General features: G+C 37.0%; 1 protein-coding gene across 1 annotated transcript in view; it reads right to left on the reverse strand.

Moving 5' to 3' along the window:
* Positions 1-223: 223 nt before the first annotated feature.
* Positions 224-19888, reverse strand: part of LOC107044014 (band 7 protein AGAP004871) — a 43760-nt gene continuing 24095 nt past the window's right edge. The window contains exons 3-4 of the mRNA XM_015265742.2: positions 1308-1409; positions 224-695 (exon numbers count right to left, since the gene is read on the reverse strand). Coding sequence (XP_015121228.1) covers positions 597-695; positions 1308-1409 — 201 coding nt within the window. The 3' untranslated portion in view covers positions 224-596. The remainder of the gene's footprint in view (positions 696-1307; positions 1410-19888) is intronic.

The following is a 19888-nucleotide window of genomic DNA, read 5'->3' on the forward strand; positions in this document are numbered from 1 at the left end:
TCCGAAATTTTTGGGCAAGGGTGTCCCTAAGCAATCACCCATCCAAGTACTAACCGCGCTAAACGCAACAAGCTCTCGGATGTCCGCCGGAGCAACACATAACTCACCCAACCATGACGTTCAGTTGGTAACGAAATATTAAAAAAAATCTTGATTAATGAATGATAAAATGTTGATTATTCAATTGAATATCAAAAATAAAATTGTTGAAGCAGTCTAAAAATAATACGTTCCAAAAGAATGACTTTTATTCCATTTTATTGACATACTAAAATCGTGCTCCATAAAATACTCCAAATCCTTATCATCAAAGAGTAATATTTAATATAATACATGATGCACTTGATAATATGTAGTGCATAGTGAGTACATTGTGACCGGCAATCGCTGAAAATCGACCTGAAATGGTGCTAATGTCCACGTGCAAATTAATAACCTCTATTTCGGTTCATTTTCATCATACCATGTAAAAGTGAAAAACAACACTTAAAAAACTCTCAAACTTATGATAATTCTGTGTGAGTTTTGGTTTCGTATAAAAATGATTGCCGATCAGTGAGTAGGCAATGTATAAAATCACAGGTGTGTTGTTGTAGTTATTTATCTTTATTCGCTGTCATGAAGTAGGTGAGCATGTCGATTGGTAATGGAAAGACGATAGTGGAATTCTTTTCAGCTGAAATTGTGTTGAGTGTCTGAAAGGAAAGAAATAATTATCATCCCACTTCAAAAAACTTATCGCGTTATTAAACTGAAATACTCGGAATCAGTCCGAATTACATTTACAGGTTTGGCTAGAATGAACAGCATTTTATTCAATCTCTAAGATTTAATTGAATAAAAATTTTGTTGTGTAATTTATTATTATATTTGTTCACACCCCTGCACGGAAAGTTCGCACTTTGCTCCCTGATAAACGGGAGAAACGTGAGTACTTTCTGCTCTAGGTTGGAAAGTACTGATTGCTTTCCGCCCAAGGGCGGGAATTCAGTACTTTCCTTCCTAAGGGGGTTAACCTAAGGGGGTAAGGTAAAGGAGTCATGCTTATGTGCGGAAGTACCACTGGTAAGCACGTGGGTAAGGGTTATTTATTTTATCTCCTGTGGTTAGAATCTATTGTTAGAAAGTATACAAATTTTTTGTATTCTTCCCGCCCGCAGGGGTGAAAAATCTGGTGATCAGTTATAATTTTATGGACTGCCTATGAAAGATTATCATTAGTTAAAAATTTTGAAGATCGAACAAAAATTATGAAATTATGAAATTAAATTCTTGAGGGTGTATGGAGCAGTTTTTTGGGAAATTACCTGGAGATAACGGAGTTGAAGAGCAGCCGGTGAGTCGCCAATAACTTCAGAGGCCTCTCTGAGGGCTCTACTTGCTTTTTGTTCACCCTCTGCTGCTATTACCTTTAAGGGGTAATTAAACTATTAATTTTTAGTCATTGATTCCTTTGAACTTCTCAAAAACATCTAAATATTCCATAATTTGCATCGGACTTATCTTCGGGAGGAAATAATGTCAAAAAACCTTTGTAGCTGAGTAAATTCTCTTCAAAAAGGGTCTTTGGACATTATCCCCTATAGCCACTCATTATTAAGGTGTATGAAATGAACTTTTTCATAAATTAGATCAGACCCTTTCGTTACTACTATAATTGGGTTCATGTTTAAAAAAGGACCATTAATCAAAACACCTTGGTAACTAAAACAACTTGAAGAACTTGAACTTCCAAAAACTTGGAAAAAACTTTTAAAAACTTCGAAAAAATAATGCAAAATATATGAAAATAGAACACTAAGAATGCTTCAATGAATATCCACAAACGAAAATAACAAAATAAAAAAAAACACTAAAAACAATATTAACAAGTCATTCGACTCAAATTCATAAGTATGAGGAAGTCAATAACACAACTATTCATATCCACAATACAACCAAATATAATAAATGATTAGTCATTCAAAGCACAAAATTCGAAGTAATCCCTGCCGAATACTTCAAAATAGTCACCCCCTCTCCAGAAAATACTATTTCCGTGAAATAACCGTGAAATATTGAATATTCTTTTCTCAAGGCCTCAAAACAAAATAGATAACAACACTCTAGAGACCCTCACACAAACACAGATTTTACTTATATTCTTACACAAGACAAGATAACCGGAAGGTTATGTTAGCGGAAATTCAATTCAAAAAAAGTTTAATTAATCAAAAGTTCACTTTACCAAAGTTGATTTAACCAGGTTTTTTTGACAAAGTTTTTTAAACGGCTTGGGGTCAGGTGCATCGGAATTGAATAATACGAAGGAGACTTCTAAATGTATCTGAAGGTCCTCAACGCAATATGTCTAGGATTTTTTGTTCCAATAGAATCGATTATATTGCCGATTGGACTGAATCACGGAAAATGAGTTTTCGAAATCAATATACTAACAAGTCATGGCTTACAATACGTATTGATCGTATGAATTCATTACTATCCCATTATTGGAGTCGACTATCGAAAATATATATTGATAGAAAATGAATTGAGAACGCAAAACGTGTTATATGCACGTTGATAAAGTTAGCGGAACAAAGTCAAAAAATGTTTTTTTTTTGTCAAAATTATGTGCTTCTTATGTGTTTTTTGGTGCTCGAACAAAAAAAATGGTGCTCCATCCCTTCGGGAATTAGGGGTAAGGGGTGGAAAATAAGGGATGGTCGGAAAAAAATTATGCCATAATTATGTGCTTTTTACGTGCCTTCGGTTACTGCGAGAGGACAGGCAGGATAGGGGCTGATTTAGGAAAAATAGCCCTTCTAGGGGAAAATTACTTTTAGGGGTTGAAAGCCAGGATTAATGGTAACAGCTATAAATAGTAGGCCATGATTATGTGCTTTTTACGTGCCTTCGGTTACTGCGAGAGGACAGGCAGGATAGGGGCTGATTTAGGAAAAATAGCCCTTCTAGGGGAAAATTACTTTTAGGGGTTGAAAGCCAGGATTAATGGTAACAGCTATAAATAGTAGGCCATGATTATGTGCTTTTTATGTGCTCCAAGAAAAAGGCATAGAAAAAGGGGTAAAGAGGCCCGCATGAGGAAAACCGCCTATCTAGGGGAAAATTCAATTAGGGGTGAGTAAAATAATATTGGTGATTAAAGCGTCATACTACGAACTTGAATTATGTGTTTTTTATGTGCTCCAAGATAATTGATTGAAATAATGGAGAAGATGGAGCCTATTAGAAAAATCGACTTCCCACGGTACAATTGAGGTCGCTAATGAGATATCCCTGGCGTTATCATTTTGTTTGGTTTCGATACATCATATCACGAAAAAAAATACGTGTTTGCGAATGTTGACGCCGAAAATATTCGTGCTGAATCCGGTAGCTGGAAAATACCCCCACGTCAAGCGGAAGTGCTCGATACGTACATAACGAGACCCAAATGGTTTCCAATGTAACTTTTTACACAAAAAACAATACTGATGGATTTGTGCCTGAATTTTCATCATAATGAAAGAATTAGGTATACTGGTGCACCGTCAACAACTTTGCCGCGATCGCCATTTCTTTATTTGGGACACCATTGAGTCCAAAAAAATATATGTTTTCGAAATCCGCCACTCGAATTATTCGTGCTCCTCATTTTGTAGGAGCAACGTCTTCAGGTCGACCTGATGAGATGGGAGCACTTCATCACATGGGACACTTTGTCCAAAAAAATTATGTGTCTACACATTGGACAAGGCTATTAAATTCATGCTTCACTCCCTTTCATCGTGGACAGATCAGGTACACTGGTGACCGTCAGTAACTTTGCTGCGGTCGCCATCTTTTTTTTGAGGCATCAATCAGTCCGAAAAAATATGTGTTTACGAAATCCGCCACTCGAATTATTCGTGCTCCTCATTTTGTAGGAGCAAGGTCTTCAGGTCGACCTGATGTCATTGGAGCACATCATCACATGGGACACTTTGACCCAAAAAATTATGTGCTACACATTGGACAAGGCTATTAAATTCGTGCTCCACTTCCTTCCATCGTCGACAGATCAGGTACACTGGTGACCGTCAGCCACTTTGCTGCGGTCGCCATCTTTTTTTTTGATGCATCAATCAGTCCGAAAAAATATGTGTTTACGAAATCCGCCACTCGAATTATTCGTGCTCCTCATTTTGTAGGAGCAAGGTCTTCAGGTCGACCTGATGTCATTGGAGCACATCATCATATGGGACACTTTGTCCCAAAAAATTATGTGCTACACATTGGACAAGGCTATTAAATTCAGCTATTAAATTCCTCCAACGCCTGTAGAATTCGTGCTCACCACCATCCATACAAAGGGAAAAAATACTTTTTCAATTGGTTTTGGAGGAAAGACACTCAACTGAAAACTACTGGATCATTCCTTATAGTATCGATGAACTTCAACCCATCCATATTTCTTATGTTATACTTAATCCCCTTTAACGTCATCAAATTTTAAAATCTTATAGAAGGTTGTTGAGTTTTTTTTGTTTTGTTTTGTTTTTTTTTTTTCAATTTTGGAGCAACGTTGGAATATATTTGATAATGTTATAAAATTTTGTTTTAGTATTCCATAAGGGATTGACCGTCGTAGCCCCAGAATTTGACAAAAATGGATGATGATGAGGAAAAGGACAACAGATATTTGTGATAGTTTCACATTCATTAACTAGATTATTGCATGAATCATTTTTCAGTGTTGATTCCAGTGTTTTAGGACCACAATCAGAGAGTGAAATAGTACATTTCGATACTAGGGCGTGGAGAACTCTCCTCCGGCTCATCCTGTAATTTCATATTCGCCAGAAAAAGTTCTTCACGCCCGTGTATCGAATAATATTTTTTGACATGACGTGCGTGGGCGGTGTTTCACGCAGTGAGTTTCAAAAATTGTATTCCTCTCCCCTCCCGCCCCCCGTAACGCTGATAGAGACATAGTAATTTGAGAGGAAATGAAGAAAGGGTTAAGTTGAATGACAAATTGTCGACCACTCGGAGTTCATTATTAACTGAATATTTTCAAAAATTGTTTATAACTATAGTCAGTTGAGTGTCCTCAACCAATTATTCAATCGTGCTTACCAATAATCCACGTACTTATTCTCAAGTGATCTTTACGTTTCAATATTGAGCCTAATACGGCCGTCTCTACTCCAGATGACATTCCGGATATTTCGAAGAGAAACACTGCTGAGTTTAAACAGCTTTTGAATAGCAACAAAGTCGTTGACGGTCACCAGTGTATCTGATCTATCCACGATGACAGGAACTGGGGCACGAATTAAATAGCCTTGCCCAACGTGTAGCACATTTTTTTTTTAGACAATGTGTCCCATGTGATGGAGTGTGGTCCAATCACATTAGGTCGATCTGAAGACCTTTCTCCTACAAGACGAGGAGCACGAATAATTTGAGTGGCGGATTTCGAAAACACATATTTTTTCGGACTCACTGATGCCTCAAAAAGAAAGATGGCGATCGCACCAAAGTTGCTGACTGTCACCAGTGTACCTGATGTGTCCACGATGGAAGGGAGTTGAGCACGAATTTAATCGCCTTGCCACATGTGTAGCACATAATTTTTTGGAGCAAAGTGGCCTATGTGATGATGTGCTCCAAGCACTTCAGGTCGACCTGAAGACCTTTCTCCTACAAAACGAGGAGCACGAATAATTAGAGTGGCGGATTATGAAAACACATATTTTTTCGGACTCATTGATGCTTCAAAAAAAAGATAGTGAAAGCAGCAAAGATGCTGACGGGCACTAGTATACCTGATCTGTTCACGATAGGAGGGAGTGGAGCACGAATGTAATAGCCTTGCCCAATGTGTAGCACATAATTGTTCGGGACGAAGGGTCCCATGAGATAATATGCTCCAATGACATCAGGTCGACCTGAAGACCTTACTCCTACAAAATGAGGAGCACGAATAATTCGCGTGGCGGATTTCGAAAACGAATATTTTTCCGGACTGATTGATGCCTCAAAAGAAAAAGATGGCGACCGCACCAAAGTTGCTGACGGTCACCAGTGTACCTGATCTATCCACTATGGGAGGAATTGGAGCACGAATTTAATCACCTTGCTCAATGTGTAGCACATAATTTTTTGAGACAACGTGTCCATGAGATGATGTGCTCCAATCACATCAGGTTGACCTGAAGACCTTGCTCCTACAAAATGCGGAGCACGAATAATTCGAGTGGCGGATTTCGAAATCACATTCTTTTTTGGACTCAATGGTGTCCCAAATAAAAAAAGAACGATCGCGGCAAAGTTTCTGACAGTTACCAGTATTTTACAAAAAAACTGCGCCAAGAAAAAGTTTTGTGGGGTCGTTTCTGGAAAGAAGAAACATTTTTTTCTGGAAACCAGAATTCCCATAGAAATTTTACAAAAAATAAACAAATAAAAATCAAAGCCAAGTCAAGAAATGTCCAATAGATCATGGAATGTGCTATCAGATTTTTATGGGGAGGATAACTCTGAATAGAAGGATTTTCAAAAAAATCTTGATAAAATAAAAAAATCAGTAGAGACAGGATTCAAACTTCTTGGCGCGGATCAGAAGATACAGATTGATACGAGACAATGAGTTGGAAAACTCCGCGCCAAGAACTTTGAATCCTGTCTCTACAGAATTTTTTATTTTATGAAGATTTTTTTGAAAATCTTTCTATGTAGAGTTATCCTCCCCATAATAATCTGATAGCACATTCCATGATCGATTGGACATTTCTTGACTTGGCTTTGATTTTTATTTGTTTATTTTTTGCAAAATTTCTATGGAAATTGTGGTTTCCAGAAAAAAATATTTCTTCTTTCCAGAAACGACCCCAAAAAACTTTCTCTTGGCGCAGTTTTTTTGCAAAAACATTTGTTTTTGTTTTTTTGCGAGATTTCAGTCATTTTTCCAAAACGAGCACACGATCATTTTCGTATGAATCGAATTGATTTTTTTCTGCGCAACAGAAACTATTTTCTATCACTCCTGCTCTAAGAAAAAAAGGTATTTCTTTCCTACATTTATTTATAATTCATGCCCGATTCGATTTGAGAATTTTATGAGAAAATCGAACGTGCAAATTACCCGCGTAAAATAACCTCAGAAATAAACACGCCCACGTATTATTCACGGACTGAGTTGAAAATCTAAATTAATCGAGGATAGGGGAAATATTTCTATGCAATATACAGCGCTGTATGACCTTGTTCATCAAGTTTTCATAAATTTTTACAATAAGTCGACGATGAGTCTAAAAAATGCAAAGCAGTAGAATTCAAGAAGGAGAGAGAAAGAGTAATGCGCTATTCAAATCTCCCTCCTCTGCGCGTGAGGTTGGAGCGCACTGCTACCAACTTCGAAAACGAAATCTCACACTGCTCAGAGATAATGTAAAATGCGAGAATGTGGATATCATCCCGTTGCTATGCGCGTAATTTCCTTAATATTAAGTCGAAAAAGAAAATAGTGATACCAATGGAAAGCTCGTGGCCGATTTATGTAATGTAACTAAGGCTTNTACAAAAAATAAACAAATAAAAATCAAAGCCAAGTCAAGAAATGTCCAATAGATCATGGAATGTGCTATCAGATTTTTATGGGGAGGATAACTCTGAATAGAAGGATTTTCAAAAAAATCTTGATAAAATAAAAAAATCAGTAGAGACAGGATTCAAACTTCTTGGCGCGGATCAGAAGATACAGATTGATACGAGACAATGAGTTGGAAAACTCCGCGCCAAGAACTTTGAATCCTGTCTCTACAGAATTTTTTATTTTATGAAGATTTTTTTGAAAATCTTTCTATGTAGAGTTATCCTCCCCATAATAATCTGATAGCACATTCCATGATCGATTGGACATTTCTTGACTTGGCTTTGATTTTTATTTGTTTATTTTTTGCAAAATTTCTATGGAAATTGTGGTTTCCAGAAAAAAATATTTCTTCTTTCCAGAAACGACCCCAAAAAACTTTCTCTTGGCGCAGTTTTTTTGCAAAAACATTTGTTTTTGTTTTTTTGCGAGATTTCAGTCATTTTTCCAAAACGAGCACACGATCATTTTCGTATGAATCGAATTGATTTTTTTCTGCGCAACAGAAACTATTTTCTATCACTCCTGCTCTAAGAAAAAAAGGTATTTCTTTCCTACATTTATTTATAATTCATGCCCGATTCGATTTGAGAATTTTATGAGAAAATCGAACGTGCAAATTACCCGCGTAAAATAACCTCAGAAATAAACACGCCCACGTATTATTCACGGACTGAGTTGAAAATCTAAATTAATCGAGGATAGGGGAAATATTTCTATGCAATATACAGCGCTGTATGACCTTGTTCATCAAGTTTTCATAAATTTTTACAATAAGTCGACGATGAGTCTAAAAAATGCAAAGCAGTAGAATTCAAGAAGGAGAGAGAAAGAGTAATGCGCTATTCAAATCTCCCTCCTCTGCGCGTGAGGTTGGAGCGCACTGCTACCAACTTCGAAAACGAAATCTCACACTGCTCAGAGATAATGTAAAATGCGAGAATGTGGATATCATCCCGTTGCTATGCGCGTAATTTCCTTAATATTAAGTCGAAAAAGAAAATAGTGATACCAATGGAAAGCTCGTGGCCGATTTATGTAATGTAACTAAGGCTTTTTTTTTCGTAGGGTATCACGTTTTCATTTTATTCAATAAACGTGTTTCGGAGGTAGTGGAGGGGGTAGTTGCTTCGTGTATGATACACGGTGCGTTCGGCCTGAAGTTGTGCTCAGTCGGTCAAAACTTTTCTTGGCCGATACGCTATCGCGTATCTCGATAAAATTCATGCACAAATCCATCGATAGTTCTTTTTGTAGAAAGTTACATTAGAAACCATTTAGGTCACGTCATATGCGTTTCGGGGACTTCCGCTTGACGTGGGCGTATTTTCTAGCTACCGGATTGAGCACTGATATTTTCAGGGTCAACATTCGAAAACACGTATTTTTTTTCTTGATATGATGTATCGAAACCAAAAAAAATAATAACGCCAGGGATATCTCATTTGGGACCTCAATTATGCCGTGGGAAGTCGATTCTTCTAATAGGCTCCATCTTTTCCATTATTTCGATCAATTATCTTGGAGCACATAAAAAACACATAATTCAAGTTCATAGTATGAGGCTTTGATGACCAATATTATTTTACTCACCCCTAATTGAATTTTCCTCTAGACNAAGAACTTTGAATCCTGTCTCTACAGAATTTTTTATTTTATGAAGATTTTTTTGAAAATCTTTCTATGTAGAGTTATCCTCCCCATAATAATCTGATAGCACATTCCATGATCGATTGGACATTTCTTGACTTGGCTTTGATTTTTATTTGTTTATTTTTTGCAAAATTTCTATGGAAATTGTGGTTTCCAGAAAAAAATATTTCTTCTTTCCAGAAACGACCCCAAAAAACTTTCTCTTGGCGCAGTTTTTTTGCAAAAACATTTGTTTTTGTTTTTTTGCGAGATTTCAGTCATTTTTCCAAAACGAGCACACGATCATTTTCGTATGAATCGAATTGATTTTTTTCTGCGCAACAGAAACTATTTTCTATCACTCCTGCTCTAAGAAAAAAAGGTATTTCTTTCCTACATTTATTTATAATTCATGCCCGATTCGATTTGAGAATTTTATGAGAAAATCGAACGTGCAAATTACCCGCGTAAAATAACCTCAGAAATAAACACGCCCACGTATTATTCACGGACTGAGTTGAAAATCTAAATTAATCGAGGATAGGGGAAATATTTCTATGCAATATACAGCGCTGTATGACCTTGTTCATCAAGTTTTCATAAATTTTTACAATAAGTCGACGATGAGTCTAAAAAATGCAAAGCAGTAGAATTCAAGAAGGAGAGAGAAAGAGTAATGCGCTATTCAAATCTCCCTCCTCTGCGCGTGAGGTTGGAGCGCACTGCTACCAACTTCGAAAACGAAATCTCACACTGCTCAGAGATAATGTAAAATGCGAGAATGTGGATATCATCCCGTTGCTATGCGCGTAATTTCCTTAATATTAAGTCGAAAAAGAAAATAGTGATACCAATGGAAAGCTCGTGGCCGATTTATGTAATGTAACTAAGGCTTTTTTTTTCGTAGGGTATCACGTTTTCATTTTATTCAATAAACGTGTTTCGGAGGTAGTGGAGGGGGTAGTTGCTTCGTGTATGATACACGGTGCGTTCGGCCTGAAGTTGTGCTCAGTCGGTCAAAACTTTTCTTGGCCGATACGCTATCGCGTATCTCGATAAAATTCATGCACAAATCCATCGATAGTTCTTTTTGTAGAAAGTTACATTAGAAACCATTTAGGTCACGTCATATGCGTTTCGGGGACTTCCGCTTGACGTGGGCGTATTTTCTAGCTACCGGATTGAGCACTGATATTTTCAGGGTCAACATTCGAAAACACGTATTTTTTTTCTTGATATGATGTATCGAAACCAAAAAAAATAATAACGCCAGGGATATCTCATTTGGGACCTCAATTATGCCGTGGGAAGTCGATTCTTCTAATAGGCTCCATCTTTTCCATTATTTCGATCAATTATCTTGGAGCACATAAAAAACACATAATTCAAGTTCATAGTATGAGGCTTTGATGACCAATATTATTTTACTCACCCCTAATTGAATTTTCCTCTAGACAGGCGGTTTTCCTCATGCGGGCCTCTTTACCCCTTTTTCTGCGCCTTTTTCTTGGAGCACATAAAAAGCACATAATCATGGCCTACTGTTCATAGCTGTTACCATTAATCCTGGCTTTCAGCCCCAAAAAGTAATTTTCCCCTAGAAGGGCTATTTCTCCCAAATCAGCCCCCATCCTGCCTGTCCTCTCGCAGTAACCGAAAGCACGTAAAAAGCACATGATTATGGCATAATTTTTTTTCCGGCCCTTCCTTATTTTCCACCCCTTACCCCTAATTCCCGAAGGGGTGGAGCAGCATTTTTTTTTGTTCGGGCACCAAAAAACGCATAAAAATCACATAATTTTGACAAAAAAACACCCCATTTTTTGGCCTTACTCCGCTAGCTTTATGGACGTATATGTGCTCCATTCAGTAGAAACGTTGATGCATATATTTATAAGGCATTCTTTCTCAATTCAGCCACCCGTTTTTTTCGATTTCTCCGAAAATTTTGAAAAAATTCTATACGTTTCTGTGAGTTAGAAGGACTCTTTGTGAATTTTTTTGGATTTTTCGGAGCTTCGATGCCGGAGTTAGATGACTGGGGAGAAATCCTCTAAAAATTTATGTACAGGGTGTCCCATAGCATTTGACCAAAGTAAATTGCGTATAATACCCCAAAGTGGCAGTGCAGTCTAAAGTCTAATATATGGTTGAAGTGGAGACGCTCCGCAAATTTCATTCATGCTCCAGTCGCTCGGGAATTGCAGCACTAAAATGGAAAATTTAACCATCGAACAAAAATCATTCCTCATCGAATCATATTACAGAAAAGGAGATTCAGCTACTGCAGCTATAAGAGCATGTCAGTTTAAGTATGGCACACACACTGGAGTGTCTGATTCGAGTCTCAAACGGTAAATAAAGTGAGTGAACTAACCAAAAAATTTTGTTTTCTTCTTTTGTTGAAAATTGATGCATTTTTCGATCAATTATGGGTATTTTCGGGATAATTAAGAAATTTGATCAGTACGGTACACTAGACGATAGAAGGCATGAGCATCCTGGTCTTTCATGGTCTGTAACCACGGATGAATTTGTCCGCACAACTGAGGAACATTTCAAAAACTATCCTAATGATACTCTTCGAAAGGCTTCTCAAACATTAAAAGTCTCAAAAACTTCACTTCACCGCAACTTGACAATGTTTTTAAACTTCCATCCCTACAAAATTTCTGTACATCAATTTTTAAGTGAGGAGGCGACGGTTCGCCGTGTGCAATTTTGCCAAGAACTTCACAATTTTTTTTGAATTCAAGGAAATGAAGGCACAGAATATCATCTTCTCAGACGAAGCACATTTCTACTTAAGTGGCATAGTAAATAAACAAAATTTTCGCTTTTGGGGGACTGAGTTACCTCACGTTATTGAAACCAAGTCCTCACACCCGATAAAAGTCACTGCATTGGCGGCAATTACAATGAAAGGTATTTTCCTTGAATTTATTGAGGGTCCGACAATCAGGGCTGATATTTACTGTGAGTTCTTGAAGAAGAACTTCTTTCCTTGGGCACGAAAAAATCAGTTAGTCAAGAATTTCTACTTCATGCAAGATGGTGCCACCCCACACAGGACTGCTGGAGTATTTGAATTACTTTTTTCCGTTTACGGCACTCGTGTGTTAGATAAGTGCTATGAGAAACATCCGACGACGGTGGGAGAGTTGCAATTAGGGATGCTATCCGAGCTGTTGATAAAAACACAATACAGCGCATCTATACCAGTTTCGAATGCAGGATAGATTTCTGTAGTACAAGTGATGGCGGACACTTGGAAGGAATTGTATTGTAATTTGCCGAATGTTCCTTATACAATAAAAAAAAAAACAATTATTTAAATTTTACTGTATCCAAGTTATTTGCAATTTACTTTGGTCACATGCTATGGGACACCCTGTATCTCGAGAAGCTGCCATCGGACAAAAAAAAAGTTCGATACAAAAGTTATACATTTTTCGATCAACTTTTCAAATAAATTCTTTATTTTTCAAAAATAGCTAAGTTGAGGAGTCTAAATTCTTAAATACGGTTACAAATATCAAAATCACCCATTTCGACCTTTTTTTTCTTGAAAAAATTTGAGGTTAAATTATGCGTGACATCGAAGTTTTTCAGATGAAAATGAAAGTGGGACGCAAGTAAGCTTCGAAGAAAACAAATCGAACCGAAATTTTTCTTAACTTATCATCAATATCAAAATAGTCTGTCAATCCTAGACATTTCTTGACTCAAAAAAAAACAATTTCAATTTTTTTCATCCAACACTATTGAGAAAAGAGAATCATATCTTGAAATTTTAAACTTTTCGACTTGAGGAAAATAGATTTTGGTTCTTTAATTCTCTAACGATTGTGATTCTATTGCATTGTGCATCGAACTTTGTACGAATGATATATTTCGTTTTTTACAAACAAAATAACGACGATAGTATTACAATATTTGGGAGACAGTTGAATGAAGAGAGATTTGGGACAAGAGGAGCAAAATCGATTCATAACTTTTCCGTAATCGTATGTTGGTGGTGTTTCCGGACGGTCTAAATGAAAAAAGAAATGAAGATAGTTAACGTTACTCAGGGATATTAAACTTTAGTGACTCAATCATTCACAGTTCACTTGTTTTTGGTCTTCGGAAATGCACCTGACCGTCGTTTCTTCGGAAATTCATCAGCCTTTTCAGCAAACGAAAATCTCTTTAAAAGAAATGAACTCCCACTGGTTGGAATGATCCAGTGATACTTCTGAGTGCCGGGAATAGTCTTCGCTTTCTGAAATCTTTCAGCCAGCTTAGTTGCAACTTTAAGGTGCTCCACTCCTGAATTAAAAAAGACTGTAGTCTTCTCCAAATGTCTTGAAGCCCATTCAAATAATGCTTGAGCGGTAAGAATTTGCTCATTTGGTGTTGCAGCTTGAAGAGTAGCACGTGCTGCGAGCCGCTTCAAGTTCCCTCCTATATCGTCGCAAACTCCTTTTCCGTGTGCCGTACCAAAAAAGTGCCACTCAGCAGGTATCCCAAAATCTCGCTCATGTTCACCAATGTTAGAAAAATTGAAACGATTCTTAAAGTGTTGGGCGGCCTCGTCACTAAAATAAATTATTCTGTTTGGCATGAATCTCTCTGTCAAGTGTTGAATGATTTTCGTTTGGAAAGCGAAAACAGCGGAAGTATTATGCTGTAAGTCATCGGACAGAATTGCTAGTGAACCGTGATTCAATACATCATCCTCATCTCTATAATAATATATTGCTGTGTAGATGATGCACTGATTATTATTCCAATGGAATGACTGTATTGAATGTTGTACTACAAAAGCGTAGTTTTCAGCAAAATCACATTGGATAAGAAATTCATCAGACTCCAAGTTGTTCTGAAAATGATCAAAATAGTCAGTTTGTTGAGTGGCTATAAATGCATGAGTTCTCAGTTTTTCAACCTTATCATACAGTTGTTCAACAAAAGCATCACTGGAGAGGACATTGACTTTCATTTCTGCTCTATCGGTTTCCGTCCAGTTGTAAAATTCGACTCGATCAATATCATTCTCATCAAACACGCTTTAAAGATAGGTCACTAATCGATCTGTACCGGGACAATGTTGACATTTTGCGAGGTAACAATCTGAAAACGGGCTTTCACAGATAATGACGTTGATGAAATCCCTGTGGGTCTTCAAGTGGTATTTGATATTTTTCGTCATTTCAGAGAAGTTGATACTGTCAATCATGAGCTTTACATTCTCGTGATGAACACAGACGCAGACTGTGTGAGTCCCGCTTCCACCTACGAGAATATAATGGTCAGGTCGGAGTTTCGCGAAAGCTGAGAAACTTATTTGAAGATCAGGATACTTCTTTGTATAAGAAACGTAGAGTTCGTTGAGATTGTTATACATGAGGCGCTTTTGAACGGGCTTACGTGACTCGTCCAACTGTTTCACTGATACAAAGTCCTTTTTCCCAGCCAATTCCCTGCTATTTGAGTTATGCTGGTAAAAAGCAATCACTGAATCAGCGGTGTCTTTCGGCATTTTTTTACCTTGATGTCGATTTGGAGAAGTAAGAATACCTTCCGAGTCAACCAATTTCTTAGCTTTCTCGGCCATCGTACATGAAACATTGAAAAAGCACGCCGCTCTCCTGATGCTCCAACTTTTAGTAGAAGACCGGGAAGAACTTTTTTTTCTGGATGAGTTGTTGTCGGCTGATCGAATTTTTCCTTCAGTTGATGAAGAATTTCTTCCCTAGCTTCAGCCCGACTAATAATCTCGTCATCAACCTCGACTTCAGGCTCGCATTTGCGCTTTTTGAGAGGACTAGGATAGTACGATTCATCGCTAGCATGAGTGTTTTGAATACATAAAGTTGATTGAATAGTAGAATGTGGCAAACTCTGTGAATAGTGAGATAATATTTTCGACGGACTATTTGGATCTCTCACTGACAATCTATCCAGGTCTTCATTACAATGCACGTCGTCATCTTGACTATCAATTTCAGAGGGAAGAGGCACTGGATCGTTTGTTCCATCGCTGTTATCATCACGATCGATGAATTCGGGATAGACTATTGAAAATTTTGCCAATTTCTTCTGACACGCATCACAAATTTTCTGGCCTCTGAGGGAAGGGATTTTCTCCGCCAAACTGTCACCGATCCGATGTAGGTTACTCTATTTTCCATGAGTCCCCGTGGTGAATGGATCCACACACCGATCTAGGAAGCTCATTCTACTTAGTTGTGAGAAGGAACAAAACAATGAAACAATCAACTCAAATTTTAGGTTATGTATCTTTCATTCAAACAGAGGAAGATAGGACTGTACTGTCCAATTGGCAATGTCAGAAAGGATGTTTCGCCATCTGGTGAGAGCTCATATGACTAGCTCTTTGCTCTGTTGGGTATACAATTAGTGACTATTAGATTCCCTAGACACTCCGCCATATTCACTAAATTTAAGTATAAATTTCGAATGTAGAAAGATGAGAAACCATTTCATAAAATAATATCAATATTTGTTGTTTTCGCAACACTTGAAGTTTTGGGAAGCATCAAAGCATTCATGAGGTTCTTTTATTGGTAAATTCTCCTCATAAATATATTTCTTGCCATTTTGATATTTTTTCCATGTAGTGCCGAACTATAGCAGTTGGAATTTACCTGTTATAAATAGTATTCTCATAACGCACGTTTCGGGGAACATTTCCGGAAATCGTGCCAATTATTTTGGTTTTTCCAGTCTCCTCTCGCGTTTTTGGCATCACCAGTTCAGTTTATGGAAAAGAGAGAGAGTTCGGGAACTTTCGGAGCATTTTATGTTTCACTCATTTTGTGGAGATTCAGATAAAACTGAGAAACAAAATATTCAAAATGTCAAGATATGATAATTTTTTCTCAATGCTGTTGGATTAAAAGAATTGAAATTTTTTTGAGTCAGGAAATGTCTAGGATTGACAGAATATTTTGATGTCGATGATAAGTTGAAAAAAATTGTGTTCAATTTATTTTCTTCGAAGCTTGCTCGAGTCCCACTTGCATTTTCATGTGACAAATTTCGATTTAATGCATAATTTAACCTCAAATTTTTTCAGGAAAAAAAAGGTCGAAATCGGTGAATTTCATATTTGTAACATTATTTAAGAATTTAGACCCCTCAAGTTAGCTTTTTCTGAAAAATAAAAAATTCATTTTAAAAGTTGAACGAAAAATGTATAACTTTTGTATCGAACTTTTTTTTGTCCGACGGCAGCCTCTCGAGATACAAAATTTTTAGAGAATTTCTCCCCAATTATCAAAATTCCGGCATCGAAGCCCCGAAAAATAAAAAATAAAATCATAGAGAGTCCACCCATCACTTCTAACCCATAGAAAAGTATAGAATTTTTTCAGAATTTTCGGAGACATCGAAAAAAACGGGTGCCTGGATTGAGAAAGAATGCCTCTTATGTCCATGCATAAAGAAATAGTTGAAAGAAATTTTTTTTTGATAATTACTTTCGCCGATACAGGAAATTTGACCATGGACGCTTGAATCAAATATACTTAAGGAAGTACCTATGAATGCACGATACAAGACTGAATTTCATTAACTTTCCTACGCTGAGAAAATCAATTCTATCGTGAATTCTCCCATTTTAATTATTAAATTAATTACAACAATTCAGAAAATGTACCAACAGACCAAGCCTCGCGCTTGAAAAAAAAATCCGAAAATGTTGTGCATGCAAAGAATTTCTGTAACAAAATTCGTTCATATCTCTAGACATACTGGCAGCAGCCACCCACAGCATTAATTTTCGATTACAAATTGATGTGAAGGACGCCATAACAGAAGGTCGAAATGGATCGTCGAATAATTTATATTATTTACAAGATGCATAATGATAAATTACAAATGTTCCGATGATACGCGAATTCACAAAATGGGATGTTTGCAAGTGGGAAACATGTTTCAATTAAACTTGTCATAGTGAACATATTGAGAATCTTTTATCATCTAATTATTTACTATACAGAAATTAAAAACGATTGATCTTGCATGCGTACAAAATGACAGCATCCAAACATCTGACGGCTGAAATTCAACAATGTTCGAAAATTGATTTGTCCTAAAACTCGATCGGTTCCATGGCGAGAGGGCTACGGGAGGGGTTTTCAAGCGGTTAAACACGTAAAGGGATAAATCAAGTTTCATAAGCTCAAATTTTTGCAAAAAGAACCTGCGTTTTCTGGCTCATTCGTCCCTTCCCGAATGTAATTTGAAATACTAGAGATTTCTAGATGTAACTGCTGTATATTGACATGGTCGGGAGCGAATGAATGATAGAATGTATGTTAACTATGAAGAAAACGGTTATATTAGCTTTTGTACTCATTCATAATTTGTAAGATATGTAATCCGTTGGAAAATTATTCGTATTTCTGTTGGATAGTACAAAAGAATTTCCACGAAAAATACACGATGGAACAGTCACTCTATTGTTTCAAATGACGAGGGTGACAACTCATAATTAGTATCACGAAAGTTATGTCGCTTCCTGTATAAAATCCAATCATTATGTTCCAACATAATAAAATGCCAATTTCTTAGATCGAATGGTATCACATTCTCAATTGTTGTAAATAATTACTTCGCATTATTTTTTTTGAGGAACATTCGATAGAATGGATTATTGGAAGGAAACCTCAATCGTACGAAACGCTATGGGCAAAAATATCGTGTTAACTGAATTACAAGTATCATGAATTGTATGAGTGAATTTTTTTATGATTTCACATCAGTAGTATCCTTAACAGACATCCTTTGTCAATTTGAATACTCTGACAGCATGCAATGAATTACAAAATGCAGAGAATAAAGATCGGCTGTGTAAAAGAAAGTAACTAGGAAAATTAATCTAATTCATCGACTAAAAAACATTCCCTTTAGCATGTAATAATAACACTATGTATGTTTAAAGATGAACGCTGATATTTCTGTACCCGTCGTTCATCTACGCGGCACATTCAATTTTCGGAATATAGGGACAACGGTATTTTGTAATTCGGACAGTTAGAAATTTTGATGAACGGATCCCTGTACACTTGACCCCAAGCCTGTTAGACGTGCTCCCATCTAATTATCTTGATAATACATGATTTTATAGAAATATGTCAAAAAACTTTTTTTATCGATCTAAAAAATTTTCAAAAAGAAAAGTCTTTTGACTTGTCTTTCCGAGTCCCTCCATCATTGAGATATTTCAATAATTGACAAGATGTAAAGAATTGACTTTGCGATACATTCGGTGTTCCATTTTCGCAATTATTTCATTACGAGAAGGTTTTACAAGTAAATTTCACGAGACATTTTTCAACTGACGAAATTCATCTACAAATTCTCTTATTAATGAGAAATTTTCGAAATTACCTTAGCGTAATTGATTGTCATGGATAATTTCAATCTATATTTTTTTATGAAATGAAGCATCATAATCTTGTGAAAAATTTTCAAGTAATTTCGTTTATCATTGACGCAATTATTGGAAATCTCCCTCAATTTCTCTACACCCCTAAATACTGTCTATTTTATCAAGTAGTGTAATAATGCCGATTCTGGGGCAACGTTTTTGGCTTCGACCTGGTCGTTGGGGCCCAGTAGGGGGGTCAGATAAAAGTGGGTGGGTGGGTGGTTGATTAATTCGCGGGGTGGCGGTTTAATTCGCGGTTTGATTCGCGGGGTCGCCGTTTAATTCGCGGTTTGATTAATTAATTCGCGGTTTTTTCCTCGAAGTCATGAAACGGTTAATTGATTCACGGGCTCGCGGTTTAATTCGCGGGGCCACGGTTTAATTCGCAGTTTAATTCGCGGTTTGATTAATTAATTCGCGATTTTTTCCCTCGAAGCGATGAAAGGGTTAATTAATTCGCCGTTTAATTGGCGGTTCAATTCGCGGGGTCGCGGTTCAATTCGCGGTTCGATTAATTAATTTGCCATTTTTCCTTCGAAGTGATGACAGGGTTAATTAATTCGCGTTTCAATTCGCGGTTTGATTAATTAATTCACGATTCTTTACCTCAAAGTGATGAAAGGGTTATTTAATTGGCTGGTTAATCAATTTAATTGGCGGTTTTGCATTACAAAGGACCTTCTCGGTGACCCAGTCAATCCATCCCGCGAGGGGGTGAGTGAAGGAGTTAATTAATTCGCAGGTCGCGGTTTGATTGGCAGATTAATTCGGCAGATCACGGCTAAATTCGAGGATCGATTGATTAATTAATCAATTAGTATACCCAAAGTTCTCAGTACACCGCCGCGAGGGGTGAACGGGTTAACTAATTCGCTGCTGTAGAAATCATAGAAGGGGATCCTCTTCTTCTTCAAACATTGACACCTGGCTCCACTTGACATGTCTGAACTTGAGTTTTCCGGTACTTTCTCGTTTTCCGCCCCCCCTTCGTAGGAAATTGTTGTTGATAACGATATCAATATGTAAATATTTATTTTAAAAAGAAGAGTTCAGAAGGGGAGGGAGTATGTATATCTGCAAAGGCAGAGGATCAGTCATTCAAAAACTTGGGTAACCCCACCAATTTGGCATAGTCCTCGACAAATTTTACACGTTGTAGTAGGAGGAGTTTCCGAAAAATCTCCATCTGCTGCAAA

The sequence above is a fragment of the Diachasma alloeum genome, unplaced genomic scaffold, assembly GCF_001412515.2.
Source record: "Diachasma alloeum isolate Michigan unplaced genomic scaffold, Dall2.0 Dall_scaffold_00660, whole genome shotgun sequence".
NCBI lineage: Eukaryota > Metazoa > Arthropoda > Insecta > Hymenoptera > Braconidae > Diachasma > Diachasma alloeum.